At 43.9% G+C, this 15,644-nt stretch overlaps 1 protein-coding gene across 1 annotated transcript in view; it reads right to left on the bottom strand.

Moving 5' to 3' along the window:
* Positions 1-3,875: 3,875 nt before the first annotated feature.
* lrrc4ba (leucine rich repeat containing 4Ba) overlaps positions 3,876-15,644 on the bottom strand; it is a 31,673-nt gene continuing 19,904 nt past the window's right edge. The window contains exons 2-3 of the mRNA XM_071467043.1: positions 9,707-10,257; positions 3,876-6,451 (exon numbers count right to left, since the gene is read on the bottom strand). Coding sequence (XP_071323144.1) covers positions 4,490-6,451; positions 9,707-9,952 — 2,208 coding nt within the window. The 5' untranslated portion in view covers positions 9,953-10,257 and the 3' untranslated portion in view covers positions 3,876-4,489. The remainder of the gene's footprint in view (positions 6,452-9,706; positions 10,258-15,644) is intronic.

Raw genomic sequence — 15,644 nt, 5'->3', positions numbered from 1 at the left:
AAGTCACATCACTATCGAGGAGATTAGCCACAAACACAGCCACTGAAAATGCACATTAAAAATCACTTAAGCGTCACCAACAGGTGTTACTTACACACAGCTGAGCCAGTTCAAAACAAACGGTACGACCCAAAATGGGAACCTCGATTAGCTGAGGTAAACAAAAGATGCCACCAGCCGTGACCTTTGACCCTCGACAGATTGACAAAAGAGCTAAAAGAGGGCGGGGATGTTCTGTCGGAAGGAGAGGTCAGCCTGATGGAGCAGAGCTCTCATCAGCTGGGTTTATCCCAATATGCAGAGAGAGAGAGAGAGAGGGAGAAAGAAGAGGGGGGAAGGAAGAGCTGCTTAAAAAAAAAACCAAAAGCCTGTTTTTACTTTAAGTGTCAGTGAGAGGATCATAAAGTAGCCTGAAGCAGAGGGAGACAGACAGAGCTGGTTTAAACTGGGGATTTAAAATGGAGGTCTGACCGCCCCTCCTCCCTCTTCTCCTCCTTACACAACCTAGCTAACGTAAGCCCACCTGAACACTCACACACACACACACACACACACACACACACACACACACACACGGAGCAGTATTGCATCAACAGTGGTGTAACATCTTTTGCCATAAACACCGTACCGCTTCAAATGCCCTGATTTCTTTGCTTTACACAACACTACAACAGGCATTTTATAATCCAGAGCAACAAACACACACACGCGCGCACGCACACACACACACACACACACACACAGACACAGACACATAAATTCTGGTATTTTTCACCTATTCCCCAAATGGGTGAAGGAGCAGGTCCCTTCTTGCACAGTAAACACAGCATTTCCATTAGAGTGTTGGGAGTGTGTTCAGCGCTCTGTGACTCAGACACTGCAGCACCGTGACTGTGTGTCTCCAGCTCAGCCGCCACCGCCGCTGCCGCCGCTGCCACCGCTGCTCTCTCTCTAACACCGAGCCTCAAAAACATGGCCTCTGGTTTGTGCCACTTCACAGGAGCTATAGGGGCCACACGATGCTTTCCAAAGCGATGAGCTACTACAGGCAATAGGCAGGGCACGCGGCATCTGAGGAATTAGGGGTAAATAGCTTTTGTAACAGTCCTTGCTTTCAGCCACTGATGTACACAAAACTGACACACACACACACACACACACACCACAATCATACCCACAAGCATGCCCACATGATAATTCCTCTGTCATTTGCACACACACAGGCAGATAATATGTAAATAACTTGTGAGGGGAATATGGATCCCTTGTGCTGGGAAAGGAATATGTTAATGACTGATGCAGGGTATGAGTATTAATCACAAGTGTAGGGTGCATAAATGCATTTAGCAGTAGTGAGGGGCCTATGCAAATTAAATGCATAGGGGATACAGGCGTGTAAACCACATGATTCACTGACAAAGTTGGCGCTGTAAGAAATACAGCTGTTGGTGTAGACAAATCAAACACATTAACGAGGAACATTATGGGGCCAGAAAGGGGGAAACATCTTTATGAGATGGATGTTTGTGCTCACGGATGAAACTCTATACCTTCTGCTCTCGTCTCTTTAACATTCGAAACCCAAATCAAGACGCTGTGATAAGAGCTGTCGCAGCGGCAACAGTTGCCAGGGAAACCTGATGGCAGGATGCTGAGGGTTGGGGGGCTGGAGAAGGGAGGGGGGGGGGGGGGTGTGAGGACATGGGTACAATGCTCAGGTTGATTTGCTGCCACTGAAGGAACACTAGCCGGCTTGTCGAGATATGGCACCTCAATGGAACGTGACTGACAAGGGGCAACAGGGTGCCCTTACGAGGCGCCGATGGTGACGCCGTTTGGCGCATTAGTCTGAGTGTGTAGTCATGGCAACGAGGTGTTGACACAGCGCAATGGCACTCTGAGCACTGTGATGGCGATGACATTCAGGAAAGCACAGAGCGAGCGTGAGCGAGCTCGTAAACCAGAGCAGGGTCTTTCCTGTCCCCCTGTGCAGAAATAAAATTTAAAAAATGTTCACACCCACTTCACATTCGCTGTCTGATCTCAAGCAGAGCCACAGGGATACAAAGAGTGATACTACAGTTAAAGTTGATTAGAACAAAAATTTAAAAAAATGAAATAAAATAAAAAAATAGCCACCAACTTTCACAGACTTCAACTGCCATTTTATGTGCCAGGTTTTTTTAATTTTCAAAGTGACCTCTGCTAACAGAACATCTCTCATAATTATAACCAGTGTAATTAGCTAATTATAATAACAATAACAATATTACAATAAAGATAACACTTGATTTAAAAAAACAGAAAATAATCAAACTAGGTAAAAACCCAAAATGAAAAACACTTATCATAATAGTTTTGTTTTTTTAAAAGAGATCTATAAGGTTCTATATTTTTTCATTTAATTGTCCTTTTTCTTTAGAAAAAAATTCACCCCACCACTGTATACTGTACTGTATGTCACCTCCTCCTTCACTGAACGGGCTTCGCTTACCTTTAAAAATGCTTGGCAATGCCTGTCGTCCATTTAGCTCCCTGCTGCCATGAAATCCACTCACACACGATTACACTGAGATACAGTTGTGAAATAATCCTCTGCAAAGGAGCAGTCTTCATCAAAGGTTCATGTCCTGTCTTTAATGCATGATAAGATGAGGAGGGTGGGTGGGGTGGGGTGTGGGGGGTCCTGACTGCTTCAGACATCAGAGTGCAGTGGGGGCTGGACTGAGGGAGCCATTTTGAGGGGGGCGCCAGGTTATTTCCTCCTGATGCATTTGGAGTCCGTCCCACCGCCGAAGTCCAACAGGATCAGTCATAAAACAACTTCAGTGTCATATACAAATGAAAAAATAAAGTACTTCTCAGCTATTTGTAGGCACAGCTAGTATTAATAATAGTCATATGAAGGATAATAATGATAACATAATAACAATAATATCTTGTATCGCCATAGTGACAGATTTTATGTGTTGAAACTGAGTGTTGATCAAATCTAGAGTTTGTTTTTAGAGCATGTGCAGCTTTTTAGTAACGTACAGTAACATATTATTGATCATTTAACGTGTTAGTCATTAAACGACCATTATGACAAACAAAGCAGAAGCGTGTTATCATTATTCCCATCATGATCGTTATTATTAATACCGCAGCTGAGCTGGATACCAAACGGTGAAGAGCTGTAGTCCTGTTTCATATTTTTCGCGGTGGGCTGTAGAGATCCCCCGGTTCCCCTTTTTTTCCCCAGTGACCCTGTTTATGCGAATGCGACAGGGGAGGGAAAACATTTTGTGTGGCTACAAAAAAAGTTGAGATCAAAATAAATTCACTCAAATTCACTTTTGCCAGGTTTTTAGTTTTAGCTCCTTCTCAACGGATGCTGCTCGCCCACGTGTGTCCTCGTGCGGCACAGTCGGAGCGGCCATCTTGCTCCAAGTTGAGAAAAGTTGTAAGGGAGGGCCACTACAACAGCTGTGTGTTTGTGTTTGTGTGTGTTTTTTTTATATATATTCATCAGACATTGTAGTTTTCAGTCAGAAGCTTGATAAAGATTCTTTATAATTTATTTCTTTGAATGAAAATATATTTACGGTATATATAATATGTACTTTCTGTCCCTTTTTTTTAAAAAATCTCTTTATCTCTCATTGTCCTTTATGTGATGGGATTGTTCTTCTCCCATGATAGCCCGCTCTGTTCCTCTCCTCCGTCAAAGAAGCCAGTAGCCAGTGAAGGTGTGAAAGGGAAAAAAGTGAGAAAGTGAGAGTGAAACTTCTCTGAAAAACACAGTTGTTGTTGTCCTTTCACCCTGCAAAGCACTAGTCTGATACGTGTGTCCTGGACAGAGTCGCTGCGCTGCTCTAATTTTGCTTTCTCTGTTTTGTTTTAGTGCTTCCTGGAAACCGTACCACTCTCCCAAACCATTGTTTGTCATTCAGTGTCTCTGCCAAACACTAATCTGACAACATGTTCAATGGCCAATATTATGTCTCCCTCCAAATATATACACTGAATGTGTCTAGAAATATACGACGCAATCTGTATAAAACCTAGAGAGGCTCACTGCACATGTGTATTATTCATAGGTCTCCACTATTTGTGACTGTGGGCGCAAATGGAAAGAGTTGGCTTCATCTTGGACTTTGGCAAAGACTACAGCAGGTTGAACAGGAAACTGAATGATTCTGATGTTCATGGTTTACATCCTATGTGTCTGTGCCGGATTGAGCTGAAAAGTATGGGCAGATGCTTTTTTAGGGACTAGTGCTGATCAGATATCGTACTCTGTCTCCTTCAGTCCTCCTATCTGCTTCTCTCTGTCAACAGATTGACAACACAAAGCAGTGACTATGTGAAATTTCATCTTTTCTGGAATCTGTCCATGAGGACAGTAGGCTACAATCAGTCTCATACACTCCCAGGCGCTTTCTGTATCACTGTCTCTATCTAGCATCCCTTTCTCCTTACCTCATACTTCCACTCTCACTTTTACTCAGATTTGAGTCTCTTGCACATTTTCTTTGGAGCCGCTCTTGAAAAGCAGTGGCTCGTTTTGGCCTTTTCCCATTAGGCCTTTCAGAGAACTGTGGAGGCCCAACTGGGGCAGGGGCACAGGGGAGGGCAGGGTGCCAACTGTGGGTGCTCCCCCACTGGTGGAGGTTGGAACTTGGGAACAGGATATGGATGTGTTCTGAGACTGAGAGCAAGGCGAGGGGTTGTTGTTGTTGTTGAGGCCCACACCAGGACCTGTGCCCATGCCCAGGCCCATCATGTTGTTGTTGAAGTGATGGGTTTTGTAGTAATGGTTGAGGTGGTCTGACCGGGCCAGGTTCGGCAGGTTGACCATCTCTGGGTGGTGCAGCCTGAGGCTCTGGCCCCCTCCTATTCCACTGCTTCCGCTCTGCGTCACGGTGGAACCTCCTGAGATGCCGCTACCTCGACCACTGGCCCCGGCCCCCAGCTCATCCTCCACATTGATGATCTCAATGGCACGAGCAGGGCCGTGGTGTTTGTGCAGCTGGTGCTGCTTCCTCAGCTTGTAGAACACCACCAGCATCACCGCTGCCATGAAGGTAATCGCTACGAAGCAGCCAATTATGATCTTGGTGGTCTTCATCACATCATCCAGGCCTGAGTAGCCTGGCTCAGTGATTGGCACAGTGAAGGTGGGGCGGGTGGCCCGAGGAGAGGACGACCAGCCAGCTGACAGAGAGGAGGCTGTGGTGGAAACTCCGTCTGGCAACAAGTGGCCCGAGGGAGTGGGGCCAGGATGTACACGGATGAAGGTCTCATTGATGGCAACCAGTGCAGAATCTTCTTCTCCTGGAGTCTCCACTGTTTCCACGGTGACTGTTGTAAAATAGGTGTAGTTGACGCTGGCATCAGCAGCCGTGACATTGAGGACTGCGGTTGCCGTGGTATTGCCAGCAGCATTGGTGACCATGCAGGTGTACTGGCCTGTGTCTCGCAGCGTGACGTTCGTGAAGTTGAGCGTGCCATCATGCAAAACAGATATCCGTACCCGGTATGATCCGTGGGTCATTAGGGTGCCATTAGGGGTGATCCAGTTGACAGAGGTCATGGAGGTGCTCGTGCGACACTTCAGCTCAGCGGCCATACCTTCAGTGACGTTGAGGTCTGTAGGTGGCTCCACAATGACAGGCGCATAGCAGGTGAAGTGGCTCTGGTCAAGCTCTCCAATGTACTTGCCCTTTAAGAATGGAGGAGCGTGGCAGCGGGCGCAGCAGGTGGTGTTGCTGGGGACTGTCTCTTTCAACCACCAGCTTAACCAAAGTACATCACAGTTGCAGACCCACGGGTTGTGGTTGAGGTGTACCCTCTCCAGCTGGTGAAGAGGTGTGAAGAGGTCATGGGGCAAGGAGTGCAGGGAGTTATGGGACAGGTTGAGCTCTTCCAGGTTTTTCAGGTCATCGAAAGCATTGCGCTCAATGACCGACACCTGTGAGTGCATGAGCCACAGCTTGCGGAGAGACACCAAGCCCTGAAAGGAACCAGGTCGGATGATCTCCAGCCGGTTTCCTGACAGCTCCAGCTCCTCCAAACGCACAAGTGCTGTCAGTTTGGGAATGTCCTTCAGTCCACACATACCCAGGTTCAGGTACCGTAGATTGATGAGGCCCACGAAGGCGGCGTCTGAGATGAAATCCAGCTTCTTGAGCTCCCCCAGGTCCAGGCGACGTAGCGAGGGCACGCGGTGGAAGGCATAGCCTGGTAGGGTCTCAATGGGGTTGTTGCGCAGCCACAGCTCCCGCAGCTTGCTGAGGTACTCAAAGGCATGTGATGGCACCAGTGTGAGGCGGTTGTCGAAGAGCTCCAGTGTGTTGAGGTTGGGGAGGCCATTGAATGCTCCGACTTCAATCTGACGGATCTGATTCTTGGAGAGTTGAAGGATCTCGAGGTGCCTCAAGTGCTTGAAGGTGTCAGACTTGATAATCTGGAAGGACAGATAGCGAAACGTTACTGTCCAACACGTAGAACGGTTAACATAGATTACAAATAGACATTTAGGTTGTTCTTACTAAGATTTTTGTGTGGTAACATTTGACAAGGGTTTTTGAATACAGTGAAAATGTGGACTATCAGTTTTACAAGAGCCATTTGTGACAAACTCAGGGTGTTCTATTTTCTCTGTTTAAATGACAAACAAAATGCAAAATATTAATTTGTCTGTGAGTTATTGTTATTATGTTATCACATACAGATTTCCTAGAAGTACAAGTTTTATTTACTTTGTTGATTTTTGACTTGTAAGACCATGTAACGAAAAAAAAACAAAACAATGTCAATGAACGATTCAAAGGCACAAATAGGACTAAATGCACGTTTAAATTAACAAACCACACAAATATAAATATTTAATTTCTCTGCTCATAATGGTAACAGCTGACCCTTCCAACCAAGTGGAAGAAACTATTGCTGCTGCTACTGGGGGAGGTGGGTTTTCAGACAGATTCCCACCGACTGCAGAGCCAGTTGAACATATGTGTTTCCCAGCATCTGTTTTAGATCTAAGAGCCACCCTGGCCCCCATGTTGCACCTTTCATGTTATTAGAAAACAAAATGCATCAGGAGATGGACTGAGTGTTTCAGTGAATGCTCTGATCCCCTAAAAAACGCTGCAGATTTTGCCAAATCCATAATCCTGACCTGCATGGTTGTCTTACTTTGAAGATTCACTCAGCTCAGATTTAGTTTCACCTCCAAAATAAAGGTGAAAAATAACCAGTGAACATAATTAGGTTGTGGTACGATGGCATGGCACACTCGGGGAACTGATGGTGACAAATGACAAAGAAAAAAAAATACATTAAATTCATAGCTAAATTCTTATTTTCAACAAATGTGACAAAAAGCGGGATAAACGCTTGACTTTTTGTGACATCTCTGAGCACTGTGGTAATCCCACTGTAAACCCCGTCCTCTTCCTGACCCTGACCTTATTTCAGTCCCTGCTCCAGACACTGAAGTGGTTTTCACACCGTTTTTTCAGTGAGACTCGCGGGAATTTCTACTGACACTGATAATCCCTCGATAATAAGCTGATTATCAGTGTTGGACCATTTACACAAAGTGTCACCACAAATCACTACAGAGGATAAAACTGTAAAACTAAATTAATATTTAAAAAGAAAACATCTAAATATTCTGCACTTTCCTTCAATCCATTTCACAAATGAACAACTAAAAGAGTTTCTGCATGAGGACGTGATTCGGAAAACATGGGTGCCACGGGCTCTGGACGGCATCGGTGTGGTCACACTGGAGCTCATTTGGCGAGAGGTGAAAGACAGACAGCTAGTGAGCGCGACTAAAAGCCCCTTAAATCTCTGACTGTTTGAGTTTTGTATGGCCAAAGCCCTCTGTGAGACACACAGAGACTCCTGGAGTCAGGCCATTGCCTCTTCTGTATGTGGAGCAGGAAGGGGGGAGGAGGGAGGGGTTTAGGCAAAGAGGGGGGAGAGAGAGAGATAGCGAGAGGGGTGGGGATGTTAAGAGGGGGTGGGAGCTGTCAAGGCTTTACTCTCAGGGTACTCAGTGAAGGAAAAAATAAGCCTGAGAATCTAGGATGCCTTCAGGTGTTAAAACATTTTTAGATTTTTAATCATTTCAAGTGGGGCTGCAGGATACGACAAACCGAATCGAAATTTGTAGGCTAAAAACGAAACGCAGCGAATATTGTTATTATTACTTTATTTTTTATTTTTTCCTCCATGTGAGCAGCATCTCTTAAAAAGCTCACACACCAAATCATGAGGCGTGATGTCCCATTTATGCTCGGTTAACATCGCATAACATTTAATAGGAGCAGAGGATATCAGACTGTTCCTTGACATGATAGAGACTCACTGGACAACTTTAACAGTGTTCAGGATGCTTGTTACTTTTCATTAGAGGAGATAAAATGTGGTGGAAATGAATTAAAAAAAAAAAAAAAAAATCACAAAAGAACAAAGCACTGTCAGCAACATGAAGAGGAATCCAATTACTTCAAATGCTGCTGCAAAGAGTAAAATCAACCCACTCTGTTTATAAATGTAGAGATTCATGTGCTTTGTATCGATGGTCTGTGGTTAAATGATCTTCCCTTGCAGCTGTAAAGCCACAAAACGCCGTCTAGGGACTCTAGATAAATTGGTAATGCATACAAAAGGCAGCACGGTGTCAATTCATAAAATATTCCCTCAGTTCAGCAGAGGCTTAAGTGCCCCTTTTCCTACCATTACCGCTGCCTTACTCCTCTGTCTTCTCTTACAACTTAAGTTTCTCAGAGAGAACCTGTATCAACAAGTTAATCCTAACATCCACTGCTAGCTGCGAAAGCAAATGTTCCTTATGATTATGGGTAAAAAAAAAAGTCACATAAGCACTATATTAATGTCTGTGTGTGGATTTATTTGTGCGCTCTAAAGGAGAAAATCCTCAATCTGTCACACGGGATTTGTCTCATGTATCAATAACTGTATAAATAGCTACACTTATAACAAATGAAATCAATAACTGCATTAAGACGTGTCAATAGGCTGTGTGCTGAAAACTACATGAGACACTGACATGTATCAGGTGATGAAGTGTGTTTTCTGTGAGAGTGAACCCTGACCTCCACTCGCTCATTGTTATATGAGAAACAACAGGCAGCTGAGAGAAATCAATGATATTTTCACACAACCATTGAATTACATCGCTTGATGCGACTTGCAGCGATAAATAATATGACTTTATTTGAATTTAAAGGTCCGATATTTTAGACTTTTCCTGTTTTTTAAAGTGTTGATCTCCATAAGAAGATATATTTGTGGTTTTAAAAACCAAAACCTTCTCAGTGAAGTTTAACATCTCCTCTCTCAGGCTTGGGGCGTGGCTGAAAGTGGTGACTGCTTTGTTGTGACATCACAAAGTTCCAGAAGTCCTGACGGCTGGTTTTAAGGCTCAGTTTCTGAATACAGGCTTTTGCATTTCTCTGTGGACTGAGGCTTTGATACTTTCACAGTATTAATATAGAACCTAGACCTGCTTTATAATCACAAACACATGGGCATCTCCCCTTATACAATATGAGACCTTTAAAATACGTGACATGGATTAACGGTATAGGTAATGGATGAATGGATATCTTGTATGAAGTGACTGACAAATCAACACTGACAGGACATGATATGACCAGATGAGCGACTTCCGGCCTGTATTTACCTGTATTGAGTTCTCCTGCAGGTTGAGGTATCGCGTGTTGACTGATATGCTTTCGGGCACCTGGTCCAGGTTCTGTCTGGTGCAGATGACTCGGCTGGCTTGGTTGGAGCAGGTGCAGAGGGAGGGGCAGGAGGAGGCGGCTCCCACCAACTCCGGCCCAGGGAGGAGGAGCCGCAGTAGCAGCTGGGCCAATAGAAAGAGGAAGGGGGAAGGGCCGGGAAGGCAGGTCAGCGTGGCGATGCGCATGGCAACTGGGACATGACCCTGCTCTTTAATCCGAAGGTACAGGTGAGGTGACTCCACTCTGGTGGAACTGTGAGAAAAGCTTCAACTTCCCTTCGGTTCTCCAGCGGCAATTTGTTCTTTCTAATTCCGCATCCTCTGAGATGTTTTCTGTCCTCTGTCGATCTCTGTGTTTTTTCCTCTTGTTTTTTGAACATAGAAATATGCAGATAAACAGATGTTATTCCCTTTTTTTTTTTTTTTTCTCTCTCGCACTGTCTGGGGATTTGAGTGAGGCTTTTTGTGAAGTGAGAAGAACCCAGGAGTTACTGTGGAAGAACAAAAGAGAGAGAGACAAAGAGAGAGCAGATATTAAAGGCAGAACACACACAACGCTTCATGTTTTCGCCAACAGAGAATGAACAGAACAAATAATAGGTACACAACTACAGTGTAGCTTATCATGGGACAGCCTGTCAAAAATCTTTGAGAAGAATCAGAACTTCTGTGTCACTGCTCAAATCAAATCCCACATAATCCCACAGCAGACGTTTTGCAGACATTTCGTCAGAAATCAAATCCTCACAGCCGGGGCAGGTGGAGGCCGAGCTCTGTAATTAATGGTTCGGAAACACAACAAAAACATGCAACCTGAAGTGGGACAACAGGATATTTCTGTCTTTGCAGGGCTGCATTTAGCATGGAAACATGAATAAACCAGGGAGACATGAATTTTTGAAACACTGGTATAATTGTGAACAGATGAGTTGCGTCACACACAATCTCACTGAAACAGTCGAGCAACAGTCGGCTCCACTCTGGGTTCCCAAGGAAATGGAAGTTCTCACAGGAAAAACTGCACTTTTGTTTTAGTCCAGAAAATACTGCAATTATTTTTCATTATCAATCAATGAATTTATTCAGTAAAATGTCTGCAGGAGCGGTTCCCAACCATTTCCAACTCATGGCCCACTTGAAAATCTCAAAAATGTTGGTGGCCCACATTTGACCTCGTAACAATACGGAGGCCAAATTATGTCTTCTCCAACCACTTTTTATTTTAATGATAACGATCGAACCTTCAGGATTAAACTGAAAGAAGGGGAAGCTAAATTTTTCATTTTTGTTTGATCACTTGCCGTTTGTCTCTTATCTCTCTTTCCTATTTATTCTTCCCGTTGCTGACAGCTATATCGTTTAGAGCACAATCAGACTAAGAGAGAAAACGAGTCTACAATGTGGTCCAGTGGCTACAACATAAAAGTTCCCATCATTGGTGTATCGCAATGATAGGCCTTAATATGAGAAAGAAAATGAAGGGAATTTTTAAAAACATTTTTAAAATATCACTTATTTTAAAAACATAATTTATATGTTTATATATTTTTAGAATTACATCAAAGATTTCTTGGCCCACTTGTCGACTGTGCAAAAGTGAGCCTTGCTCACCTACAGGTATATTAAGAGGGGTAGGATAATACGAGATGAGTCCTGCACCCTGTTGAAACGTCTGTTAAATTTTGAACAGTAGCAATATAATGAAACTATTTAGTACTGGGATGCAATAAAATGTCTAAAAATTATGACAAATGTCCATCAGAAGTTACCTGAGCTCAATAAAGGGCTTTTTCTGTCAGACTGACAGGAAAAAAAAAGAAGAAAAAACTGTTTTCTATTTGCCTCATGTAAAATGGGAAAAAAAAGCTGCAATTGTTTTTCACATTTGTGAAGCTTTGCTCAGTTTTTCTTGGTTAATAACTTCAATCGTTAATCAATTATGAAAATAGTCACAGATTAAATTTCTGTTGATTAATCAGCCAGTTCTTTCAGCACCAATTTGGTTTTTAAAAGAGAAAGGACAGAAAGATTTATTTAGACTCATAAAACTGCACACTTTGTTCAACAAAATAATCTCCACAAGCAATTGATAGAAAGAGAAAGAAGACAATAAAAAAAAAAAATGTCGAGGCTGTGATATTACCAGGTGTGATTTATAATCTGTGGAGGAAAATGTGAAAAGTGTGTAAACTAATGTGAACCACAGAATCAATTAAAAGCTCTTTGGGGAGAATAAGAGATAGAAATGTGGTGAGGGAACGGATGGCTCAGATACGTTTGGGTTTAAAACCACAAAGTACAATTCCCTATTTACATAGTGTGAAACAATGTTGGCTTTTATAGGAAATCTGTCTTTCTTCCAGCACAAACAAAGATAAACACTGAATGGGTTTTTTACAAGAGGCAGATGGTGGAAGGAGGGAAAGGAAAAATGGCTCCCAACAAACTTCAGTAAAAAAAAAAAAAAGAGGAAGCAACAGGGTTTATGGGACATGTGGTCTTACTATCGAGAACCATTAATAACACCACCGCTGGAGATAGAGGCTTCCAGTCATCTTAGCCGCCGTCTCATTTGTTAATGCTAATTATACCAAGGTATAACAATTAATACAACAGTGATATATTGATGTTTGAACATGCTGCCCTCACCACCTTTAATTAAACTCATACTTATCAAAGCAGGTTCCAGCCTGTTAAAAACAATACGAGACTGAATCCAGTGAGAAGTGGCACAGATGCAATGGTGGGACTGAAATGCTAATTCCACTCCTGTGTGAGCACAGTATTGCACACTCGAGGGGCTGGAGAACGGTAGCGAATGGTGCAGTCCACATTTACGGCTAAAGTCAGGCCCCGCCAGCCCAGAGAGGCATGGAGGAGCCCCCCCACCACCACCACCACCACTACCAACACCTTCTGCAGGTTATTTAGACCTGGATAACTCAATCGAGATACGGTTATTAATGATGATGGTTGTAATGATGGGACTTTGACACGCTGAGCATCCTCACTTGGCATAGTAAGAAAAGGAGACAAGAGAGAGAGAGAATGAGAAGGAGAGAAGGATTATTAATCTGATAGATGACTGTATGGCTGCAGGCAGAGAAGGGAATTATCAACACTACAGTAATAGATGAATACTGAACAGCTGCAGAGAGCGGGCTGGAGAAAGAGAGGGAGAGAGAGAGAGAAAGAAAGAGATAGAGATGGAGACAGATGGAGGGAAGGTTGAGTGAAAGGGATGATGAGGGATAAAGACCCAGAGAGAGGTATAAATAGTGGGAAGAGCAGAACAGAGATCAGTAGTAAAAGAAAGATATAAAAAAGTGGAAGGGGGAAAATAGGGTGGGAGAGAGGAAGAGACACATTAATATTAATAATCTCTCGCTCAGTGAGAGAAAGAGAGAGAGAGGGGAGAAGGGAGGGGGGCTCAATAGAGAGATGAATATAAAACAGAGAGAGATGGAGGGAGGGGAATGACAACACAGAGACGCATATAAAACAGAGAGCGATGGAGGCAAGAGACAATACAAGGGGATGAATATGAAACAGGTGGAGATGCAGAGAGAGAGAAAGAGAGAGAGGTTTCTCCTGAGTGCTGGACGAGTGGGAGGAGAGGTGGGGTTAGATGGGTGGGGGTAGGATTGATCAATAATGCGTACCTGGTCATTCAATGACATTAAAACATACACAAGGACACTATGATAAATCACATCAGCAGCAACATCTGTGGTCAGACAGCACAGGAGAACAGTGGTGGTGGTGGTGGTGCTGGGACGACAACTGCAACAACGGTGCAACAACCGTCAGGAACCTGCAACTGCCCTTCGTCTGCATGCCGGCACACAGCCGTGCCAGCGCCGACGGATAGAGCCACTCAAGTGTTATTTTTGGATCAACTCTCACCTTCTTTTTTTTTTTTTAACGTATTTTAATTTCCAGCCACATTTTTTTTTTTTTTTTTTTTTTTCTTGCCAGCGAGAACTAAGTGCCAGAGCTATTTCAGGTAGACAGCGTCTGAGCAGAGTCGAAAGGTGCAGAGAGAAAAAAAGAAAAAGAAGAAGAGAGAGAGTCGGTGGAGGCTGAGGCTCAGGTTAAGATGGTAGCTCAGATGTTGGGTGGGTGGGACTGAGACTAGTTGGAGCTGACAGCTGGTTAGAGGCTGGTTGATTGTGCTCTGCCTCAGTGCTGTCACTATCCACATGTTACAATAGTCCCTACCTGTAACCCCACCCACCCCACTTCCTCATCCTCCCTCCTCTTCCTCCATCTATCTCCCTTGATATCTTCCTCCGCCTATCCCCCACATCTCCTTCGATAAAAGTAGGCACACTCTCTTCCTCTTTGCAAACTCTTTTGCAAACTCATTCAACCCCCTCCCCCTCTCCCCTCCCACCCGCCTTATACTACCTATTTCCTGGACCCCCCCCCCCGTGTGGCGCACTGTAGTGTCCACTGGCGGGGGTAAACGCTGCACTGACCTCACAGTTTGATAAAAGATTAACCTGCAACAGTGATTCATATTAACCCTTAGCCCCCCCCCCTTTTCAATTCCCCGTCCACCGCACACAAACACACTGCAGCTTCCTTCCCCCCCCTTTTGCTCTCTCTTTCTCTCTGCATTCAAATCTTAGCCAACAGAGTTACCATGGTTACCTATTCACCACAGTCTCCCACTCCGTCCAGCTGTATCCCACCAATTCCACATCCACCCCACTTCTCCTCCTCCTCCCCCTCCCTCATTAGCACCCTATACACATTCATACACAAATGGCACGGAGCAAACATGAGTGTGAATGACAGCAGCGCGCTGAAAACCATGAGGCTGCATTAACAGCGTTTATGTTTTTAGCACCGATGATGCACTTCAATTCGCCCCCAGTGCGTCGCCCCACATGACAAACAACCATAAATCACGAGTGTAAAGGTCAGGGTCATCTTTCCTATGAGTAATGATGCAGTGGCAGATTAAAAGGTAAGCACACTGACATTCTGGAGACTAAAAACAAATCAAATGGACATGTAAAATAAATAAATAAATAAATGAAAGGATGAGTTGTAGAGCCTTAAAGGCCCTCGTCACCTTCTTAAAATGAAAACACATATTTTCTGCCAGAGTCAAAAACAGTTTTGATTATATCACATGAGAGATTTCCATATTTGTGTGCAGTGGTCTGATGGGGGCTCGGCTCAGTCTGTAAAAAAGTGATGTCACATATTTCCATGAGCCAATCAGATTTTAGCATCATCATGTTGTAGAGTTTTTTTGCACATGTTCCTAACCACAGCAACTAATGTTGTTTTTTTATTCTAAATTCGAATTATGGTTGTTGCTTATTTAGTCAATGTTACTAAAAACTACTTAAAGCGCCTCTAATCAATATTTTTATATAAACGATGGATACATGAGGGCGGTTGCTCATAACAACCAACCCACAGAGATTCCTCCCCCCCCCCCACCTCTGAGGAGCTTTTTAGCCTCTTCCAGCTCATTGTTTTGGTTCACTCTCACAGCCCTGATTGCATCGTTTTCAGCCGCTGCAGGAAGCAGTTTCCAGAGGAGACGTTTCTGATAAACCCACTGTACAACACCTGCCCACAGTCAACACACACAGAGCTAGAAACAAAGCTGGTGAACACAGTGGAGCAGCATTTGGGAGAATTTAGCAGCTAAAGAGCCAGAAATGTCCCTCAGGAGTGAGTAAAGCCAAAAACAGAGCTAAAAGCAGAGTAAATATTGGACTTATATTCACAGGGACTTTTACTAAACTGTGAATACTCAACATTTTTGCAAACCATTTTCCAGTGAAAGGTTTAAAACTTTTTAAAACTTCTCCCCTACACTTCCAGGCAGCCAGTGTTTTCATTAGTTGACTCA

This window comes from Trachinotus anak, unplaced genomic scaffold (assembly GCF_046630095.1).
Source record: "Trachinotus anak isolate AG129_WGS33_773 ecotype Australia unplaced genomic scaffold, CSIRO_AGI_Tana_v1 ptg000003l, whole genome shotgun sequence".
NCBI lineage: Eukaryota > Metazoa > Chordata > Actinopteri > Carangiformes > Carangidae > Trachinotus > Trachinotus anak.
The sequence above is the reverse complement of the archived record's forward strand: the minus strand, read 5'-3'. Positions and strand labels throughout refer to the sequence as shown.